Source organism: Salvelinus alpinus, chromosome 1, assembly GCF_045679555.1.
Source record: "Salvelinus alpinus chromosome 1, SLU_Salpinus.1, whole genome shotgun sequence".
NCBI classification, from domain to species: domain Eukaryota; kingdom Metazoa; phylum Chordata; class Actinopteri; order Salmoniformes; family Salmonidae; genus Salvelinus; species Salvelinus alpinus.
This window is the reverse complement of record NC_092086.1, coordinates 89,236,580-89,260,616: the sequence shown is the minus strand read 5'-3', so window position 1 is coordinate 89,260,616 and position 24,037 is coordinate 89,236,580. Positions and strand designations below refer to the sequence as shown.

General features: G+C 42.2%; 1 protein-coding gene across 1 annotated transcript; it reads right to left on the bottom strand.

The window, feature by feature from the left end:
* Window positions 1-317: 317 nt before the first annotated feature.
* LOC139533226 (solute carrier organic anion transporter family member 2B1-like) lies at window positions 318-22,780 on the bottom strand. Its single transcript, XM_071331335.1, has 15 exons — window positions 22,641-22,780; window positions 19,389-19,515; window positions 16,780-16,917; window positions 13,957-14,119; window positions 13,589-13,813; window positions 12,978-13,076; window positions 7,648-7,778; window positions 5,935-6,031; window positions 5,512-5,676; window positions 4,469-4,658; window positions 4,199-4,349; window positions 3,503-3,672; window positions 2,654-2,718; window positions 1,160-1,280; window positions 318-942 (listed from the first exon to the last, which is right to left on the bottom strand). Exons 2-15 carry the CDS (start codon window positions 19,473-19,475, stop codon window positions 756-758), a joined length of 1,989 nt encoding a protein of 662 aa, XP_071187436.1. The 5' UTR covers window positions 19,476-19,515; window positions 22,641-22,780; the 3' UTR covers window positions 318-755.
* Window positions 22,781-24,037: the final 1,257 nt, after the last annotated feature.

Here is a 24,037-nt window from a genome sequence, read left to right as displayed (position 1 = left end):
TGTAGGGGTGTAGTTAACTACTGGAACTCCACCCTACTTTTTTGCATAGTGTAGTCAATCATTTCATTTTTTCTGCATCACACCTGCCTAATTCATTTTTTTCATTTAGCAGACGCGCTTATTCAGAATGGATTCATTTTTGTACTGGTCCCCCATGGGAATCAGACCCCCAACCCTGGCATTGCAAGCACCATGCTCTGCCAATTGAGCCACACATTACTTAATTCTCACTTGATACATAGGTTTTGTGATTAATAGGCAAAATTACACATTCTGTTGATACCCCAAAGTGATGCGTTATTGCAATTGGTAGTCTATGACATTTCAGATATAATTTTTATTTTTATACATTTTCACCAAGTAGTTTGGATATAGTGAACTCCTTTTTCAAAGTAACTTTAGTTTAATAAAACTATATATTTTTTTAAAGGGTAGCTTTAGTGTAGCTTAACTTCTTCCAGTGTGAAGTAATTGCCTGCTTGGTAACCTATATTTTCAGAGTAGCTTCACCAACACTTTCGAAGCACTGCTCATTGGCCAACGGGTCAGGAAGAGAAAGTAACAAGTCCTCCCATGGACAAAATGGAGGACACACACAGTAAGAGATGGACTCTCAATGAGAGAGAATTCTAAGGAGCACCTCTCATTTCTGTAGTTTTCATCATGACCCTCTGGGGGATAGAAATAGACTTTCTACTCAGTTCGCAATTCAGTTCTTTCTTTCTTCCTTTTTCTCCTTCTCTATCAGGCCTCTCTTATGCTGCCATACTCTGCAATTCATTGGAGGCAGTGTTCTTGTCTGGACTCTGCTCTCTGTCAATCATAGTGTATCCCTGTCCTGCCTGCTGGCCTTGTTTTCCTGCTCTATGTCTCAGGACCAGGAGGGAGAGCAGGAAGCAGACAAATGCTCCGGTGACAAAGAATGCCTGCAGACCCAGGAACCTGCACACAGAAGAGAAAGGAGAATATCAGACATTCCACTACTCTATAACAGGCCTGGGTCTAAGAAATACAGTATTGGACATACTTTTAAATACTTGAACTGTGTTTGATTTAGTTTGCCTGGTAAAATGGTCCATAACTGCTCTATGCTAAATCAAGCACATCTCAAATACTTTCTAGAATGACTGACATGGCTGACATATATGTTGGCGCTTGCCTCTGTCTGAAGAGGTCCATGTTGTAGTAGTGACAGGACGTGTTCCTCCCACACTTCTTCCCCCAGATGATACAGGTGGTGTCTATGGCAGTGCCATACAGGACTGGGGCTGGCAGGAACGCTGGAGACACACATACACAGAATTATAAACACACTGTGTAAACAGACATTTGGATGAGCGCCTGTGAGGTGATTCTTTATGAGTGGCAGTGTTTTTGTGTTAATTATCCCTGTCGAGTCTTATTTCCATAGTGTACATGGTCCAGCTTAAAGGTAGAGTCAGCTAAATTACATTGCATCAGCAGTAATGCAGATATTGTGATGAGTGAGATGCAAGACTTCGCTCTCACACAGTATCTGCGCATGCTCACAAGTTTGCGTCACACTTTTATAACGTGGTAGCCATGGGACCAAAACAGCAGAGACGTTTGGCATCGCGCTCCAATGCTTTTAGTTGTTGTGGAAATTGACCCACTATGCTGTTTGATTTGTGCATCTACGTCATATTGCTGACTCTACTGTACCTTTAATGTCACCTAACAGGACAAACAGAGTCAAATTCAGGGTTAAATATTTAAAAGGCAGTTTCCCAGACATTTGCTGTTAAAATGATGGATGTCTGCTCGAGCAGAAAAGTCGATCACTGTAGGTCATTTATCTACATTTCTTGGGATCCAAGGCAAAGAGGTGAGTGTGGCTGGCTGTGTAATGCTGATATACAGTGTCTTCAGATAGTATTCACACCCCTTGACTTTTCCACATTTTGTTATTTTAAAAGGTGGGATTAAAATGGATTTAATTGTAATAGATCTACACAAAATACTCTAATGTCAAAGTAGAAGAAAAATATGAACATTTGTAAAAAATCAAGTATGAAAATAAACACTAAAATGTCTTGATTACATAAGTATTCAAACCCCTGAGCCAATACGTACACATTAGTATCACATTTGGCAGTGATTACAGCTGTGAGTCTTTCTGGGTAAGTCGAAGAGCTTTGCACACTTGGATTGTACAATATTTGCACATTATAAATGTTTTAATTCTTCAAGCTCTGTCAAGTTGGTTGTTGATTATTGCTAGACAGCCATTTTCCAGACCTCCCTGGTCTTTGCAGTTGAATCAGTGTTTGAAATTCACTTCTCAACTGAGGAGCCTTACAGATAATACTATGTGTGAGGTACAGAGATTAGGGAGTCATTCAAAAATATAAATAATTTTAAACACTATTAATGCACACAGTGTGAGCCCATGCAACTTATTTTATGACTTCTTATTAAGCATTATGTGACTTGTTACTCCTGAACTTATTTAGGCTTGCCATAACAAATGGGTTGAATACTTATTGATTCAAAACATTTTCAGCTTTTCATTTTTATTCATGTGTAACAATTTCTAAAATCATAATTCTACTTTGACATTATGGGGTACTGTGTGTAGGCCAGTGACACAAAATCTAAATTTAATCCATTTTTAATTCAGACTGTAACTCACCCAGCACTCTGAAGAGCATGTACTGAACACCCACAGCAAAAGACTTATCCTCTGGTCTCACTGTCCTGCAGAGGAGAGTGGGAGAGATAAGGAAAAAATTATGGAGAGGGTAGAGGGGATGGAGAGCTGGATAGAACAGCGTTTAAATCAGAGTGAATCACAACAGCTGAACGGATGCAGTAAACCATGTCAGACTTTTTTCACACACACACACACACACACACACACACACACACACACACACACACACACACACACACACACACACACACACACACACACACACACACACACACACACACACACACACACACACACACACACACACACACACACACACACACCTCAAATATCAACATGCCACACTACCCCCATCCTCTTTATCTTGAAATCTTTGTTGTTGCATGCACCTTAGAGACTGCTTTGCCCTATGTACATATAATCATTGAACACTGGTCACTTTAATAATGTTTACACACTGTTTTACCGACTTTATATGTATATACTGTATTTTAGTCATGACTCAACCTATAACTACTGCTGTACACAACTTTTCTACTTATATTCTGTCTATACACACCATTATATATATTTATCTTCCTGAACTCTGACATTGCTCGTTCTGATAATTCTTAATTTCTTTTCACTTTTGGATTATGTGGGTATTGTTTTCTAGGCATTGGAGCTTGAAACAAACATTTCGCTGCATCTGCAATAACATCTTCAAATCTGTGTACGTGACTTTGATTTGCAGATGCTCTCTCTCTCCCTCTCTTTCATTGGTGTGTGTGTTCAGTATGTTAGTATCATGTTAGGCCTGTGTGTGAAAGGCGTGTGTGTATGTTCTACCTCAGTATCATCATATAGGATGGGGTCTGTGAGAATGATGCAATGAAGCAGGTGAGAGCAGAGAGAACCATGAAGGGCAGGAGGAGGTGTTTGCAGTCACTACCGCATGTCCCTGGCAACGCATAACCATAGGATCCGCTGACCCCTATGCAGCCACAGTCGGTGTATTTCTGTCAGAGAGACAGAGAGAGTCACATGACGTTAACCACTGACTGGCCAATCAGACTCACACCATTGCATCTGGCAGTAACTGTTGGCATTATTAGGTATGAATGAGAATCTCACAAAGACATTGAAAAGACATTATCAAGAAACAGTCTCTCTGGCTTCAAGCAAAACGAATATTCTTCTCCCAGGCTTTGTGTGGTGGTAGCATGTGTGCGTGCATGTGTGTAAGTGTGTGTGTGTTGGTTCAAGAATGCTGAGTCTGGCTTTAAACTCTGTTTTCCATGCAGTAGGCACCGGGCTGTGACAGTAAAGCAGAAGTGAGGCCCCTTTAGAGTCTGTCTGACACGTCTACTACCTTGAAACCCATCATCTAGGGTTTCTTCAGTCATTCTGCATCTTATATGATTTCATTTTCTCTCTGCTTTCTTTTTTAAGCTCATGTGCAAATATAATACATGGAACATTCATTGAATGCCAGGAGAAGTTAGGATTCAGCCCATTTATGGATAGGCAGGTGTAGTGGTTTACCAGGATTTTGCTGGTGTTGTCATCCAGTACTTTGGTCAAGCAGCCTGCATGACAGGGTGATCTGAACTCCACCCCGTCTGAGCCACACACTGGGTTAAAGTCCTCAGTCGGACAGGAGCACCCAGAGCTACACTCCAAAGACCTGTTCTGTCTGAGAACAGAAGAAGATGTAAGAGAAATGGTGCCTGGTACAATATGGCAACTTATGGCTTAAGTGTTGTTTTAAGGAGGGTGGAGAGGTGAGGGTAACCTTTTGAGACGGCAACCTACTTGGTGGGGTAGATGCCAGTGACCCTCTGTGTGGAGCAGCCGAGGAGGAGGAGAGGCAGTGCGGTGAGTATACACATCAAGATGGCTGACGTGCAGATGAGGGCGGAGCCTCTAGTAGAGATATTCAGCCTCCTCATCAGAGCCCCGCCCAGCACGATGCCCAGCACCGCCAGAGGGATGTTCACCCCACCTTCAGGCACACAAAGATTAAAGGTTACTCAGAATAAAGCAGTTGGCACATTCCAGATAATGTTAATTGCAGTCGCCCTGCACATCTCAGACGATAGCTATGTTACTATGGTTCCGGAGACATTAAACACTGTGAGATGTGCGCATCCCGACTTTGAGAAAGACAACCTGGAACACAACCAGTGTTTCCCATTACTTAGGCAGGGTGGTTCCCCTCTGCCTCGCTCTGTTAACACCCTCCTAAAAATGGTCCGCCTTATTTGGTTGTCATGGAAAATGGTGATATATTGGCAGCTTCAGGTGCTAACACTGGAGATTCTGCACCCCGCCAAAGAACTGGCTACAACACTGGGGTAAAGGGCAAGTAAATCCCATCCAGATTTGACCCTGTTCATCAAAGAGAACACACTGTATTCCAAGGCTATAAGCATGGGTGGCAGGGGTTTGATTGGCTGTGCTCTGCACATACAATGGAGTCTTTATCGTCTGGACAGCATCTGTGAATGATTACCTCCAGTTGATCATTAATCTGACAGATTGTTATGGGGATTTTTTTACTAGGCTAATTAGATTTCCACAAAAGTGTTTGTGGTCGTTTTCTATGCGCCCTGTGCTTTCCATAGACCATTGGAAAGTTGAAGCATAATTATTCTCAGCTAATACTGTGTATATGTCAAACACAGGTGTCAAATACTGGAGGTGTGCAGATTTGACTGAAGCAATCACTCTCCATGGAGTGGAATTTTCATTTGGTCCATTGGTTCTATTTCTATTCAAATTTTTTAGACAAACCCTAACCTTAACCTTAATCTAAACCAGGATGTTCCACAGAGATAACGAATGGTGTCTCTCACCGATCATCATGTTGGAGAAGGAGGCGGTCTGGGTAAACTGGCGCTCTATGAACTTGGCCATGAAGGTGGCAAGGCCGGCTATCATAGCTGCCAGGTGGACCTGTGCCAGCACCACCAACAGGTAGATGGGGTTCTGCAAGGTCCGCAGGGTGATACGGGGGAAACCTGGGAGAGAGAAGGGGGGGGAAGAGAGGGAGAAGAAATAGGCGAACGAAGCCGATGACCTAACTGCTTCAGACCATATTTAACAAGGGATGAGAAGCAACAATAGAGGAAGAGAGAGACCACCACAACTACTTTTCATATACTATCAGTATCATGACATCAGTGACCGTCACCCTCAACGCCATGTAGTCACCCACAGACACAATGAAGGGAAATGGAAAGGAAACAGACGGATGTGGTCTTATAAAAGAGTCTAACTTTTGAGGAACTGTGTGAGGGTGAGCTCCTGGACGGGGTCTGGCAGCGGTTTCTTTTTCTCCTCGGCTCTGGGTTTTTTGGCATCGCCTGCAGCTTCCTAACCAGGGGAGAGGAAGAACCACAATGATGCTCTTTACTCGTGTTAAAACAGATTTGAGTGTGAATACGGTACAGTAAACATGTAATCCTGCCTGTATTGCATTAACTCTCTCTAATAGCCTTTGAAGAGACCTGGGTCACACGATGTGGCAAAGAGATAGTTTGTCTGATAGCGAAATGATCAAATGTAAAGTGTATTTTTTATTTTATTCCACCTTTATTTAACCAGGTAGGCTAGTTGAGAACAAGTTTTCATTTACAACTGCGACCTGGCTGAGATAAAGCAAGCAGTGCAACACAAACAACAACACAGAGTTACACATGGAATCAACAAACATACAGTCAATAATACAATAGAAAAAGTATATACACAGTGTGTGCAAATGAGGTAGGATAACGGAGGTAAGGCAATAAATAGGCCATAGTGGCGAAATAATTACAATATAGCAATTGAACACTGGAGTGATAGATGTGCAGAAGATGAGTGTGCAAGTAGAGATACTGGGGTGCAAAGGAGCAAAAAAATAACAGTATGGGGATGAGGTAGTTGGATGGGCTATTTACAGATTGGCTATGTACAGGTGCAGTGATCTGTGAGCTGCTCTGACAACTGGTGCTTAAAGCTAGTGGGGGAGATATGAGTCTCCAGCTTCAGTGATTTTGCAGTTCGTTCCAGTCATTGGCAGCAGAGAACTGGAAGGAAAGGCGGCCGAAGGAGGAATTGGCTTTGGGGGTGACCAGTGAAATATACCTGCTGGAGTGGGTGCTGCTATGGTGACCAGTGAGCTGAGATAAGGTGGGGCTTTACCTAGCAAAGACTTATAGATGACCTGGAGCCAGTGGGTTTGGCGAAAAATATGAAGCGAGGGCCAGCCAACGAGAGCATACAGGTCGTAGTGGTGGGTAGTATATGGGGTTTTGGTGACAAAACGGATGGCACTGTGATAGACTGCATCCAATTTGCTGAGTAGAGTGTTGGAGGCTATTTTGTAAATGACATCGCCGAAGTCAAGGATCGGTAGGATAGTCAGTTTTACGAGGGTATGTTTGGCAGCATGAGTGAAGGATGCTTTGTTGCGAAATAGGATTCTAGATTTAATTTTGGATTGGAAATGCTTACTGTGAGTCTGGAAGGAGAGTTTACAGTGTAACCAGACACCTAGGTATTTGTAGTTGTCCACATATTCTAAGTATGGTGCAATGCAGTGCACTCAAGTTACACGCCAAGCTTTAGAGCTTTTAAAGCTCCAGCATTCAAGAGACAGAGAGAGAGAGACTGTGTGTCTGTGTCTGTGTCTGTGTTTGTGTTTGTGTGTGTGTGTGCACGCCCAGTTATGCTCTGCCATGTTAATATGATATACAGCCACTTTCACTATTGAGCAAGAACTGGCATGAGTATTCTTCTTTGTGCTCGATGACTGATTAGAGAAACATGAACCAAAATCTGATAAAAACATTATTTCAGAATGATGGATATGAGCCAAAACCTTATTCAACAAGGTCAAACCACATCACTCTCACTTGCTCTGAACCACATATTTTCTATGAGAGAAGATTGTGCAACTTTCATTAGAAATATATGTCATGACTGTGACTCAGCTGGTATACAATCACCTCTTTTGGCATCTGTTTGGGGAAGAAGAGGTAGGGCAGGGAGGTGAGAAAGAGGAAGGAGGCTGCCACGACAAAGCCCAACCACCAGGCTCCCACCCAGCGAGGGTCCCCTCTCTCCAGACCTATCTCATCTGCAGACAGGAGAGAGACATGTTACTGTACTAGTTGCAAAGTACATTATCAATAATAAAATAAAAATATTCGATGAAACTATTAAATAAAATAATAAATTGAATCAAATGCACTGTATGTATAGAAGTGTACCCTGAGCACAGTTCCTGGTTTCAACATGTTGTAACGTTTTGAGCAATTTTAGACAGTGTTAAGAGAAAGTTGTTTTTTCCCTTGGTATCATGCAACAGAACATTGAATCTCCGTCAAACTGCTAGCAGTTTCCAGGAAGAAATCACTCTCTTTCACTGGGAGAAGCTCCACATTCATTTTCAATGACTGAAAGTGAAAGACTGATTTCTTCCTGGAAACTGCTATCAGTTTGACGGAGATTCAATGTTCTGTTGAATGAGGTCACACTGGCTGTAGAAACCCAAATTCCAGCTAAGAATCTATTTTACTCTAAAATGGATTACATTTTTCATTTTTTCTTCAATCTACACACAATAGCCCATAATTACAAAGCAAAAACTAATTTATATTAAAAAAAAAAAATCTTCTTGGGTATGACACTACAAGCTTGGCACACCTGTATTTGGGGAGTTTCTTCCATTCTTCTGAGGAGCATCGCTGCAGAGCTATTTTCACGTCTCTCCAGAGATGTTCGATTGGGTTCAAGTCTGGCCTCTGGCTGGGTCACTCAAGGACATTCAGAGAATTGTCCTGCGTTGTCTTGGCTGTGTTCTTAGGGTCGTTGTCCTATTGGAAGGTGAACCTTCGTACCAGTCAGAGGTTCTGAGTGCTCTGGAGCAGGTTTTCATCAAGGATCCCTCTGTACTTTTCTGTTTTCATCTTTGCCTCAATCCTGACTAGTCTCCCAGTCCCTGCCGCTGAAAAACATCCCGACAGCATGATGCTACCACCAACATGCTTCACCATAAGGATGGTGCCAGGTTTCCTCCAGACGTGACGCTTGGCATTCAGGCCAAAGAGTTCAATCTTGGTTTCATCAGACCAAATAATCTTGTTTCTCATGGTCTGTGAGTCTTTAGGTGCCTTTTAGCAAACTCCAAGCAGGCTGTCATGTGCCTTTTACTGAGGAGTGGCTTCAGTCTGGCCACTCTACCACAAAGGCCTTCTGGAAGGTCCCATCTCCACAGAGGAACTCTAGAGCTCTGTCAGCGTGACCATCTGGTTTTTGGTCATCTCCCTGACCAAGGCCCTTCTCCCCTGATTGCTCAGTTTGGCCGGGCGTCCAGCTCTAGGAAGAGTCTTGCTGGTTCCAAACTTCTTCCATTTAAGAATGATGGAGGCCACTATGTTCTTGGGGACCTTCAATGATTCATACATTTTTTGGTACCCTTCCCCAGATCTGTGTCTCAACACAATCCTCTCTGAGCTCTACGTACAATTCCTTCAACCTCATATCAACTGTGGGACCTTATATAGATAGGTGTGGGCCTTTCCAAATCATGTCCAATCAATTTAATTTACGACAGGTGAACTCCAATCAAGTTGTAGAAACATCTCAAGGATGATCAATGGAAACAGGATGCACCTGAGCTCAATTTCGAGTCTCATAGCAAAGGGTCTGAATACTTATGTCAGTAAGGTATTTCTGTTTTAAATTTTTTATACATTTGCAAAAATGTCTAAAAAACGGTTTTCGCTTTATCATTATGTGTAGATTGATGAAGATTTTTTTTACATCCATTTTAGAATGAGGCTGTAACGTAACAAAATGTGGAAAAAGTCAAGGAGAAGGCACTATATATAACTTCCATATTAGTTCTATCTAAATATTTGCAAGAATGAAGTCACGTTCCATTAGGCTGCACTGTGTGTGCCTTGTAGAAGGCGCTAGTTCAGGCTTGAGGAAACACACACACACGAGCACACGCACACACCCAGACACACACCTCAAAACAATGGGGAATAATCTAGTATTACCTAAATTGAATTCAGCTGGCCTTTGAACAGTTTTGAACATTTGTCAAATCATAGACAATGCTATCACACCTTGATAAATGAGATGCATTAAACTAAAAAGCTGAGATCAATGAGAGCAGACTGCAAATACAGGACACTGGCCCATGATTGTTGTAAATCCTGTTTTAGAGGTATCTGAAGCATTGCAGGGTGAGAACATGTCTGTAGTGGTGGCTTTGGTTCACACAGAAGGAGGTCGATCTTAGAATTCACAGGAGTGGAGTGAAGACAAGGTCGTCGCTATCATGAACATTATTCCAGCTAGTCTTCATTAACACCTGATTTTATTCACGGCTTGAAACTCAGGCATGTAAAGAAAACACCCTAACGTGACCCTTAGTACATAACCCGCCCTATATTGCATTCTAACCCTAACCCTAGCTTTATGTCCACTTCACAGTTCAACACTAACCCTAGCTTTATGTCCACATGCAGGTTCAACACTAACCCTAGCTTTATGTCCACTTCCCAGTTCAACACTAACCCTAGCTTTATGTCCACATGCCGGTTCAACACTAACCCTAGCTTTCTGTCCACATCCCGGTTCAACCCTAACCCTAGCTTTATGTCCACATGCCGGTTCAACACTAACCCTAGCTTTATGTTCACATCCTGGTTCAACACTAACCCTAGCTTTATGTCCACATCCTGGTTCAACCCTAACCCTAGCTTTATGTTCACATCCTGGTTCAAGACTAACCCTAGCTTTATGTCCACTTCCCAGTTCAACACTAACCCTAGCTTTATGTCCACATGCCGGTTCAACACTAACCCTAGCTTTCTGTCCACATCCTGGTTCAACCCTAACCCTAGCTTTATGTCCACATCCTGGTTCAACACTAACCCTAGCTTTATGTCCACATGCCGGTTCAACACTAACCCTAGCTTTATGTTCACATCCTGGTTCAAGACTAACCCTAGCTTTCTGTCCACTTCCCAGTTCAACACTAACCCTAGCTTTATGTCCACATCCCGGTTCAACCCTAACCTTAGCTTTATGTTCACATCCTGGTTCAAGACTAACCCTAGCTTTATGTCCACTTCCCAGTTCAACACTAACCCTAGCTTTATGTCCACATGCCGGTTCAACACTAACCCTAGCTTTCTGTCCACATCCCGGTTCAACCCTAACCCTAGCTTTATGTCCACATCCTGGTTCAACACTAACCCTAGCTTTATGTCCACATGCCGGTTCAACACTAACCCTAGCTTTATGTCCACATCCTGGTTCAACACTAACCCTAGCTTTCTGTCCACATCCTGGTTCAACACTAACCCTAGCTTTATGTCCACATGCCGGTTCAACACTAACCCTAGCTTTATGTCCACATCCTGGTTCAACACTAACCCTAGCTTTCTGTCCACATCCTGGTTCAACACTAACCCTAGCTTTATGTTTACAACCCGGTTCAACCCTAACCCTAGCTTTATGTTTACATCCCGGTTCAACCCTAACCCTAGCTTTATGCTCACATCCCGGTTCAACCCTAACCCTAGCTTTATGTTTACATCCCGGTTCACCCCTAACCCTAGCTTTATGTTTACATCCCGGTTCAACCCTAACCCTAGCTTTATGTTAACATCCCGGTTCAACCCTAACACTAACCCTAGCTTTATGTTCACATCCCGGTTCAACCCTAACCCTAACTCTAGCTTTATGTCCACATCCCAGTTCAACCCTAACCTTAGCTTTATGTTTACATCCCGGTTCAACCCTAACCCTAGCTTTATGTTAACATCCCAGTTCAACCCTAACACTAACCCTAGCTTTATGTTCACATCCCAGTTCAACCCTAACCCTAACTCTAGCTTTATGTCCACATCCCAGTTCAACCCTAACCTTAGCTTTATGTTTACATCCCGGTTCAACCCTAACCCTAGCTTTATGTTCACATCCCGGTTCAACACTAACCCTAGCTTTATGTTCACATTCCGGTTCAACACTAACCCTAGCTTAATGTTCACATCCTGGTTCAACCCTAACCCTAGCTTTATGTTCACATCCTGGTTCAACACTAACCCTAGCTTTATGTCCACATCCCGGTTCAACCCTAACCCTAGCTTTATGTTCACATCCCGGTTCAACCCTAACCCTAGCTTTATGTTCACATCCCGGTTCAACCCTAACCCTAGCTTTATGTTCACATCCCGGTTCAACCCTAACCCTAGCTTTATGTTCACATCCCGGTTCAACCCTAACCCTAGCTTTATGTTCACATCCCGGTTCAACCCTAACCCTAGCTTTATGTTCACATCCCGGTTCAACACTAACCCTAGCTTTATGTCCACATCCCAGTTCAACACTAACCCTAGCTTTATGTCCACATCCCAGTTCAACACTAACCCTAGCTTTATGTCCACATCCCAGTTCAACCCTAATACCCTGACTACACTGCTCGCGTCGCGTGCAAAATACATTTTGAAATTCAATTATTGCACCCGCACTGCTCGCGCACGTTAACGAGCATCTGCGTTGCCAAGGGCTAAAATAGAAGTCCTTTCTATTTCTGACGCAGATCGCACTGAAAGTCCTGCCTCTCCCATCTCCTTATTGGTTTTTAGAAGCAGGTACCCACGTGCCATCTCCTCATTGGTTATACCCACGTGGGTGATTGAAAGACGAACTGTGTTGCTGGTTGTTGTGGTAATACTATGAAAGTTTAGATGCCAATCACGATATAAGTTCAAGGATGAAAAAGCCTGGAAGGAGGAGAGATGACAAGAAACGATTCGGTTGACTGTTTTATGTGTGGATTAATTGTCGGAGTAAAGGACCTTGTGCATTTCAGGTAAAATAACAACCTAATGTTATTATCCCAGGACAAATTAATCCAGGACAAAATAGGACAAAATAGCTAGCAAGTGCAAGCGTTTGGTGTGGGGGGACAAAATAAATGTATGCACGATGGCGCACACAGCCGGTTTGGGTTCTGTGTAACCCTAGCTTTATGTCCACATCCCAGTTCAAACCTCCCAGTTCAAACCTAACCCTAGCTTTATGTCCACATCCTGGTTCAACACTAACCCTTAATCCTCATAAAACTTTGGTGAAACTCATTGTCAGTAGTGTGGTAAGAGAAAACATGACCCCTGGATTTTCCTTCTCCATATCAACTCCAGATGAAACACTTCTGACATGCTGTGAACATCTGAGGAGTGCCTGGGACTGTGTGTGTGTGTGTGTGTGCGTGCGTGCATGCGTGAGTGAGCGAGCAAGTGCGTGTGCTAACCTTTGGACATCTTGTCGATGTCGACATAAAATCTCAGCATGAAGGAGCCCATCATGAAACCAAATGCAGGACCGATAGACGTGACAGCCAGGAGAATACCTGCAGGGGGGAACCACAGTCAAACATAACATTCCTGTTGTGGGGTCAATACAGTTAAACAGAAAATAAAGTGTGATTGCTCATGATTTGCTTCACCCCAGATCATACTTCTAAGTTGATGAAAAGAAAATGAAAGTCTGCTTATCGTTTTTAGACTAAACACAACACAGCCTTGAGAGCTGCAAACAATGAGTGGATACAATACATTCACTTTTGTTTCTTTGCCAGTTTTTTCAGCTTCTGCACCAGGGTTATGTGTGAAATGTCTCATCTAGCACTCCCTCTAACATCCCTGCATGTATTCCCAGTATTGGAGGTTATAAAGTGCAGGCAAAAGTTGCAGGAACGTTACAGAAGTATGGTGGAACGCTCCCTTCAAAAAAATAAAAAATAATCTACTGATTTGTAGTTAAAAAAAACGGACGTTTTGGCCCAAAAGTCCTGCATCAGAATGTATATTCCCAGTATTCCAAGAATTTTCTGTGTTTCCCAGTCATTCCCAGTGATCGCACCTAGGTAGAAGGGAGAGTTTCTCTTGCTGGCATAGTCATCAATGTAGGAGATTCCGAAGGGTTGGATGGGAACTCCGCCGATTCCCAGGAGTAGCTGTCCTAGGAGCAGGAGTGGGAATACGCCCTGCTGAGCATGACTCTCCTGCTGTGTGCAGCTGTGATTGGACAAGGGGGTTTGGAAGGAGCTCTCTAATTGGCAGAGACCAGAGTTGTCATCCTTGGATTCTATGGAACAAAGGTAGAGGTAGGAAGGAGTTAGAAGTTAGGTGATAACAACTATTTTGTTTTGAGATTCAAACAAATGTGTGTTTGTGTGTGCGTGTATTTGAATGTGTGTACGTGTCTGCATTTGTGTGTGTGTGACTTACGGCTGATGTGGACTGTGTACTCGTAGGGGCCACTGATGAAATGAGGCAGGGCCATCATCAAAGCAGCCAGACTGGCCACCAGTGCCCCTCCACCGATGAACCGCGGCCGGTGAACACGGCTACCAAAGAAACTCACAAACACTATCAGGACCGTGTTCCCCACCTACACACACACACAAGCGCACATACACACACACACACACACACACACACAGTCTTGTACAGTTAACCATGTGGGGACACAAAATTCAGTCCCTTTCAAAATCCTATTTTTCCTAACCCCTAACCTTAAACCTAACACTAAACCGTACTCTTACCCTAACCTTAATCTTAACCCTAACCTTAACCGAAAATCCTAACCTTTTTTAAATTTGTATTATTTCACCTTTATTTAACCAGGTAGGCCAGTTGTGAACAAGTTCTCATTTACAACTGCGACCTGGCCAAGATTAAGCAAAGCAATGCGAACAAACAAACAGTCAATAACACAATAGAAAATTCTATATACATTCTATATATTTCTATATATTTCAATTTAGCAATTAAACACTGGAGTGATGTGCAGAAGATGAATGTGCAAGCAGAGATACTGGGTTGCAAAGGAGCAAAAAATAATAACAGTATGGGGATGAGGTAGTTGGATGGGCTATTTACAGATGGGCTATGTACAGGTGCAGTGATCTGTGAGCTGCTCTGACGGCTTGTGCTTAAAGTTAGAGAGGGAGATATGAGTCTCCAGCTTCAGTGATTTTTGCAATTCGTTCCAGTCATTGGCAGCAGAGAACTGGAAGGAAAGGCAGCCAAATGAGGAATTGGCTTTGGGGGTGACCAGTGAAATATACCTGCTGGAGCATGTGCTACGAGTGGGTGCTGCTATGGTGACCAGTGAGCTGAGATAAGGCAGGGCTTTACCTAGCAAAGACTTATAGATGACCTGGAGCCAGTGGGTTTGGTGACAAATATGAAGCGAGGGCCAGCCAACGAGAGCATACAGGTCGCAATGGTGGGTAGTACAGTGGGGAGAACAAGTATTTGATACACTGCCGATTTTGCAGGTTTTCCTACTTACAAAGCATGTAGAGGTCTGTAATTTTTATCATAGGTACACTTCAACTGTGAGAGACGGAATCTAAAACAAAAATCCAGAAAATCACATTGTATGATTTTTAAGTAATTAATTTGCATTTTATTGCATGACATAAGTATTTGATCACCTACCAACCAGTAAGAATTCCGGCTCTCACAGACTTGTTAGTTTTTCTTTAAGAAGCCCTCCTGTTCTCCACTCATTACCTGTATTAACTGCACCTGTTTGAACTCGTTACCTGTATAAAAGACACCTGTCCACACACTCAATCAAACAGACTCCAACCTCTCCACAATGGCCAAGACCAGAGAGCTGTGTAAGGACATCAGGGATAAATTGTAGACCTGTACAAGGCTGGGATGGGCTACAGGACAATAGCCAAGCAGCTTGGTGAGAAGGCAACAACTGTTGGCACAATTATTAGAAAATGGAAGAAGTTCAAGATGACGGTCAATCACCCTCGGTCTGGGGCTCCATGCAAGATCTCACCTCGTGGGGCATCAATGATCATGAGGAATGTGAGGGATCAGCCCAGAACTACACGGAAGGACCTGGTCAATGACCTGAAGAGAGCTGGGACCACAGTCTCAAAGAAAACCATTAGTAACACACTACGCCGTCATGGATTAAAATCCTGCAGCGCACGCAAGGTCCCCCTGCTCAAGCCAGCGCATGTCCAGGCCCGTCTGAAGTTTGCCAATGACCATCTGGATGATCCAGAGGAGGAATGGGAGAAGGTCATGTGGTCTGATGAGACAAAAATAGAGCTTTTTGCTCTAAACTCCACTCGCCGTGTTTGGAGGAATAGAAGGATGAGTACAACCCCAAGAACACCATCCCAACCGTGAAGCATGGAGGTGGAAACATCATTATTTGGGGATGCTTTTCTGCAAAGGGGACAGGACGACTGCACCGTATTGAGGGGAGGATGGATGGGGCCATGTATCGCGAGATCTTGACCAACAACCTCCTTCCCTCAGTAAGAGCATTGAAGATGGGTCGTGGCTGGGTCTTCCAGCATGACAACGACCCGAAACACACAGCCAGGGCAACTAAGGAGTGGCTCCGTAAGAAGCATCTCAAGGTCCTGGAGTGGCCTAGCCAGTCTCCAGACCTGAACCCAATAGAAAATCTTTGGAGGGAGCCGAAAGTCCGTATTGCCCAGCGACAGCCCCGAAACCTGAAGGATCTGGAGAAGGTCTGTATGGAGGAGTGGGCCAAAATCCCTGCTGCAGTGTGTGCAAACCTGGTCAAGAACTACAGGAAACGTATGATCTCTGTAATTGCAAACTAAGGTTTCTGTACCAAATATTCAGTTCTGCTTTTCTGATGTATCAAATACTTATGTCATGCAATAAAATGCAAATTAATTACTTAAAAATCATACAATGTGATTTTCTGGATTTTTGTTTTAGATTCCTTCTCTCACAGTTGAAGTGTACCTATGATAAACATTACAGACCTCTACATGCTTTGTAAGTAGGAAAACCTGCAAAATTGTCAGTGTATCAAATACTTGTTCTCCCCACTGTATATGGGGCTTTGGTGACAAAACGGATGGCACTGTGATCCACACACACACCTTAACACACTCACGTGCACCCTCTCACATGTGAAAATTAATCTTCTGAAAATCTTCTGAAAAGAATCATCTTAACCTGATGAATTTGGAACAAATTAGCCAGCCTGTTATCTGAACCAGCTCAGTAGAGTGGTGGGGTACATGGCATGCTCACCTCATTGAATGAGGCCAGGATGCCAGACTTCTGGCTGGAGAAGCCGTAGCGTCTCTCTATAGTGGAGATGGAGCTCTTCAGATACCCAGACACCAACAGTTGGGCCAGCTGGAGCATACCATGGCATAGCACGAAGAACTAGTGGAGAGAGAGGTTGACAGACTATAGATACGTGTAGTAGGAATCATTCAAAATTAATATAACAGATCTGATCAATGGTCTACAGAAAGCTCAAAAGTCTGATTCAAATATTCAGGAGAACTTTATGTGGAACCATGTCATGTTTCACGTATGACACCTTTATGTAAAGAAATTATGTAATGTAACAAAACGTAATGCTACTGTAGTTACCTGGAGGGCTAAAGAGGGTCTGGTTTTCTCTCTTTAGAATGGCCACTGTAGGCCTATGGGTAACTTTATGAGGATTTTCACTCCCAGAACATAATGTGTTACACGTAATACAAACTGCCTAACCCTAATATTTTTTAAGTAATTCTTTATTTGCCAAGTTTCTTATCTTAACTCTCCTGAAGATACAGTTTTACAAGTGAATTCACGAGGAAGTAGACTCATGTAGTTAAAAGACACATACAGAAGCCAAGTTTATGTGTTTCTAACTCATGGGAACACTACAAGGTTGTGCTGAAAACACCAGGAAACACAACCCCTCCTGGGGCTACAGAGGAAAATCACAGTAGACTACAGGACACACATCAACGTTTTCACTACATTAAGAAATAAACTACATTTCAGATTGCAAAACAAGGAAGATTTGCTCCCTTTCCTCTCTGACGGTGGACCTTAGATTTTTTGGCTCCAGTCCATAACATGAGGATATCCTGTCAATTAATGTAGGTTAAACTCCTTAATGTTAGCACGCTAGCAGTCTCTGTGACCCTAACATCACATAATCCAAGTCTAAATCTTCTGGACTCCTGAACAGCAGTCTGTAGACATAGATTTGCCCTTTGACCTCACTTCCCGGTATTGTCTCAGTTCTGCGACAACACAACACACAAAGCAGACCAATACATTAATTGGGCTTTTTCGACATTGCAGGTTATCTACAAATCAGCTTGAATCATAAATAACTACTAATTATTATTTGTAGATCAGTCAATTTACTCACAACGCATCAAAGATTTGATGCTCTCGAACACTGACACTCAGTGAGAGTTGGGAGTAATGATGTGAGAGGTGAGAGACAGGAGTAACCAGTTGTGGAAAAAATACTAAATTGTCATACTTGAGCAAAAGTAAAGATACCTTAATAGAAAATGACTCAAGTAAAAGTGAAAGTCACCCAGTAAAATATTACTTGAGGAAAAGTCTAAAAGTATCTGGTTTAAAATGTACTTAGGCACAGTGGTAGAAAAGGTACTCAGTTGTCATACCTGAGTAAAAGTAAAAAGTAAACGCTATACATCAAAATCATTATATTCAGCAAACCAGACGCCACAATTTAATTGTTTTTTAAATTTACAGACAGACAGGGGCACATTCCCACACATCAATAATTTACAAATGCAATATCTGTGTTTAGTGAATCAGAGGCAGTACGGATGACAATGTGTTATTTTGATTGGTGCATCAATGGGATCATATTGCTGTCCTGCCTGAGCAATCTAAATATAATGAGTACTTTTGGGTGTCAGGGAAAATGTATGGAGTAAAAAGTACATTATTTTCTTTAGGAATGAGTAAAAGTAAAAGTAGTCAAAAATATGAATAGCAAAGTACAAATACAAATAGTATTACTTCAAAGTATTTTTACTTAACCTTTCTAAAGGAAAGTGTGTGTCCCACGCTGGACGGTGGAGCTAACGTAGGCTAATGCGATTAGCATGAGGTTGTAAGTAACAAGAACATTTCACAGGACATAGACATATCTGATATTCGTAGAAAGCTTAAATTATTGTTAATCTAACTGCACTGTCCAATTTACAGTGAAATAATACAATGCTATTGTTTGAGGAGAGTGCATAGTTATGAACTTGAAAATGTATTAATAAACCAATTAGGCACATTTGGGCAGTCTTGATACAACATTTGAACAGAAATGCAATGGTTCATTGGATCAGTCTAAAACGTTGCACATACACTGCTGCCATCTAGTGGCCAAAATCTAAATTGAGCCTGGGCTGGAATAATATGTATGTTTTTTTTCTTTGTATTATCTTTTACCAGATCTAATGTGTTATATTCTCCTACATTCATTTCACATTTCCACGAACTACAAAGTTTTTCCTTTCAAATGGTATCAAGAATATGCATATCCTTGCTTTAGGTCCTGAGCTAAAGGCAGTTAGATTTGGGTATGTCATTTTAGGTGAAAATTGAAAATAAAGGGGCGTATCCTTAAGAGGTACTTTATACCACTGGGAGTAAAATGTAATAAACGAGAACCTATAATTTTGGAAATTGTACACACAACAGCAACAGCCGGACGGTAAAATGCTATTATGCTAATCAGCAGTGTTGTGTGGCGTTCTAAAAAGTATGCTACTCTCATAGATTTCTATTCCTTTGCTACTACTGGTATGTAATTGACATTTGGCGCTAGTTGCAAGTGGAAATGTTATATGTAGTTTTGAGGTGATGCAACCTACCTTGATGCTGTTGAAGGGGCTCCTGCATCTGGCAGGAGGCTTCGACTTCAATTGTTCAGAGTTCATCTGGAGGTCGCTGGCCATCATACCTGTCAGACTCAGTGATCCAACCCAGGAAGTAGAAAATCTATAAATGTCACAGATTTCCAGTCAAGTTCTTTTCCTTGTACTCTGGTTACTTTGTATCTTCAATCTTTATATTCACTTTGTCTCTCTATAATTTGGACTCCAATAACACTTATACTTATATATACTTCTATCTCTGCTGGTGTTCTGTATCTACTGCCATTGTTAAAATCAGGTAGAGGAGATGTGCTATTCATTTAAATCATATTGAGATGCAGTGCTCTGAGTTTATATTCAGTTTGAAGAGAAACAATCTTCATTCACATCATAATGTTGAGAGAGAGAGAAAGAGAGAGATTAAGAGAGAAAGAGACAGAGAGTGGGGACAGAGAGATCGACAAATTGAGACCAACAGAGACAGATGTAGGGAGAAAAATTTAGGGGGATATGCCTGGGTTCAAGTTGTCCACCATTTCTCATTACAAAGTGAATGTGAAAGTCAGTAAGCATTACTCCATTACCTCCCATAAAGAATCCCAAGTTGTGGTGACATGCTGGAGAGATCATGACTTTAAGATTAACTTTACCTCAGTTTGGTGAATTACTGTGCACATTATGCACTAGATCACACTAAACAAGGCACTAATAGCAGATATAAATCTGAAGACCACACAGAAGAGAGGTTGCATGGCACTGGCCACTAGAACACACCTTAGAGAAGCATTTCCACATGCAGTATATACTTACTGTGTGTTCTTACTGTAAAGCAGTAAAATGCTGCAATATACAGTGTCTTCAGAAAGTATTCACACCCCTTGACTTTTTCCACATTTTGTTGTGCTACAGCCTGAATTGAAAATGTATAAAAAACATTTTTGTCACTGGCCTACACACAATCCCCATGACGACAAAGGTGCTTCGACAAAGTATTGACTCTGACGTGTGAATACGTATGTAAATGAGATATTTCTCCATTTCCTTTTCAATACATTTGCAATTTTGAATTGAGGCTGTAACATAACAAAATGTGGAGTCAAATGGTATGAATACTTTCTGAAGGCATTGTAGTGTTTTTGTGGTGTTTTTCCACGTTTCCCCCCCAAGCATGTTTGTGTAACATGGGAGTTGGTGTGGCTGCAGTCAAGAGAGATAAGACGGGCAGGAGACAAGCACCAATCAGTTGTGGAATGTCAACAAAAACAAACACTGCACCATAAAATACCACACCAGTGGGACTGGCATTACTGCAGTCGTAGAAATATCAAACTCCATTTCAGACTCCTCAAATGTATACACACAAAAGCAATACATTTTAGATTTTAGTGCTAACACCTTGGTGTTCATTGTTAGGCACATGCACTAAATGCCAAAAGGCCAGTTTCAACCACAAATACAGTTGAAGTCGGACGTTTACATACACCTTAGCCAAATACATTTAAACTCAGTTTTTCACAATTCCTGACATTTAATCCCAGTAAAATTTCCCTGTTTTAGGTCAGTTAGGATCACCACTTTATTTTAAGAATGTGAAATGTCAGAATAATAGCAGAGAGAATGATTTATTTCAGCTTTTATTTCTTTCATCACATTCCCAGTGGGTCAGAAGTTTACATACACTCAATTAGTATTTGGTAGCATTGCCTTTAAATTGTTTAACTTGGGTCAAACATTTCGGGTAGCCTTCCACAAGCTTCCCACAATAAGTTGGGTGCATTTTGGGCCATTCCTCCTGACAGAGCTGGTGTAACTGAGTCAGGTTTGTAGGCCTCCTTGCTCACACACGCTTTTTCAGTTCTGCCCACAAATGTTCTATAGGATTGAGGTCAGGGCTTTGTGATGGCCACTCCTCTACCTTGACTTTGTTGTCCTTAAGCCATTTTGCCACAACTTTGGAAGTATGCTTGTGGTCATTGTCCATTTGGAAGACCCATTTGCCACCAAGCTTTAACTTCTTGACTGATGTCTTGAGATGTTGCTTCATTATATCCACATAATTGTCCTACCTCATGATGCCATCTATTTTGTGAAGTGCACCAGTACCTTCTGCAGCAAAGCACCCCCACAACATGATGCTGCCACCCCCGTGCTTCACGGATGGGATGGTGTTCTTCGGCTTGCAAGCCTCCCCCTTTTTCCTCCAAACATAACGATGGTCATTATGGCCAAACAGTTCTATTTTTGTTTCATCAGACCAGAGGACGTTTCTCCAAAAAGTGCAATCTTTGTCCCCATGTGCAGTTGCAAACCGTAGTCTGGCTTTTTTAATTGCGGTTTTTGAGCAGTGGCTTCTTCCTTGCTCAGCGGCCTTTCAGGTTATGTCGATATAGGACTCGTTTTTCTGTGGATATAGATACATTTGTACCTGTTTCCTCCAGCATCTTCACAAGGTCCTTTGCTGTTGTTCTGGGATTGATTTGCACTTTTCGCACCAAAGTACGTTCATCTCTAGGAGACAGAACGCGTCTCCTTCATGAGCGGTATGACGGCTGCATGATCCCATGGGGTATATACTTGCGTACTATTGTTTGTACAGATGAACGTGGTACCTTCAGGCATTTGGAAATTGCTCCCAAGGATGAACCAGACTTGTGGAGGTCTACAATTGCTTTTCTGAGGTCTTGGCTGATTTCTTTAGATTTTTCCATGATGTCAAGCAAAGAGGCACTGAGTTTGAAGGTAGGCGTTGAAATACATCCACAGGTACACCTCCAATTGACTCAATTGATATCAATTAGCCTATCAGAAGCTTCTAAAGCCATGACATCATTTTCTGGAATTTTTCCAAGCTTTTTAAAGGCACAGTCAAGTTAGTGTATGTAAACTTCTGACCCACTGGAATTGTGATACAGTGAATTTTAGGTGAAATAATCTGTCTGTAAACAATTGCTGGAAAGAATTACTTGTCACATGCACAAAGTAGATGTCCTAACCGACATGCCAAAACTATAGTTTGTTAACAAGACATTTGTGGAGTGGTTGAAAAACAAGTTTTAATGACTCCAACCGAAGTATGTAAACTTCCAACTTCAACTTTATGCTGCACACAACAACCTGTCCTCTCACACATAATCTCTACACACTGCACAGTACATTAGATTACAGTGTCTGAATTACAGCTAGTAGAGTTAGTGGATAGTGGATCACAGTTAAAAGCAGTAGTACAGAACAGTACAGTTGGTCACTTACTCTGTAGATGAAGCTGAGGTTTAGTGGTGTGTTCTGTATCCACTCCTCAGATGTCGACTCACACAGAAAGTGAGCTTAGTTGGAACCCCAGGAGGTAGCTTTCACTCGATGAAATAAGGCGTGCTCAACTTTGATGAATTCCTTGAAATGGGCAAGTGACTGAACAGAAAGGGGGAGGAGAGTGGGGCTGGGAGTGGGAGTGGGGGTGTGGGTGGGAATGAGGAAAAGGGAGGTAAGTTAACATTATAAGAGAATACAGGATAAGAGAAAGGAGATAAACTCTGCTATCATGTGGGTAGAATGCCTGAACATAACATACTGTACTGGTTGTTAGACAGCTATGCACATTGTTTATTTGGCTTATAGTAAAGACTGAGCGCAAAAGATCTGAATTGGATGGTTAATTTGGTGTGATATACACTTGAAGTCGGAAGTTTACATACACTTAGGTTGGAGTCATGAAAACGCGTTTTTCAACCACTCCACGAATGTCTTGTTAACAAACTATAGTTTTGGCAAGTCGGTTAGGACAAATACTTTGTGCATGACACAAGTCATTTTTCCAACAATTGTTAACATACAGATTATTTCATTTGTAATTCACTGTATCACAATTCCAGTGGGTCAGAAGTTTACATACACTAAATTGACTGTGCCTTTCAACAGCTTGGAAAATTCCAGAAAATGATGTCATGGCTTTAGAAGCTGCTGATAGGCTAATTGACATCATTTGAGTCAATTGGAAGTGTACCTGTGAATGTATTTCAAGGCCTACCTTCACACTCTGTGCCTCTTTGCTTGACATCATGGGAAATCAAAAGAAATCAGCCAAGACCTCAGAAAAACATTTGTAGACCTCCACAAGTCTGGTTCATCCTTGGGAGCAATTTCCAAACACCTGAAGGTACCGTGTTCATCTGTGAAAACAATAGTACGCAAGTATAAACACCATGGGACCACGCAGCCATCATACCGCTCAGGAAGGAGACGCGTTCTGTCTCCTAGAGATGAACGTACTTTGGCACGAAAAGTGCAAATTGATCCCAGAACAACAGCAAAGGACCTTGTGAAGATCCTGGAGGAAACAGGTACAAAAGTATCTATATCAACAGTAAAACAAGTCCTATATCGACATAACCTGAAAGGCCGCTCAGCAAGGAAGAAGTCACTGCTCCAAAACGACCATAAAAAAGCCAGACTACGGTTTGCAACTGCACATGGGGACAACGATCACACTTTTTGGAGAAATGTCCTCTGGTCTGATGGAACAAAAATAGAACTGTTTGGCCATAACGGCCATCATTATGTTTGGAGGAAAACGGGGGAGGCTTGCAAGCCGAAAAACACCATCCCAGCCGTGAAGCACGGGGGTGGCAGCATCATGTTGTGGGGGTGCT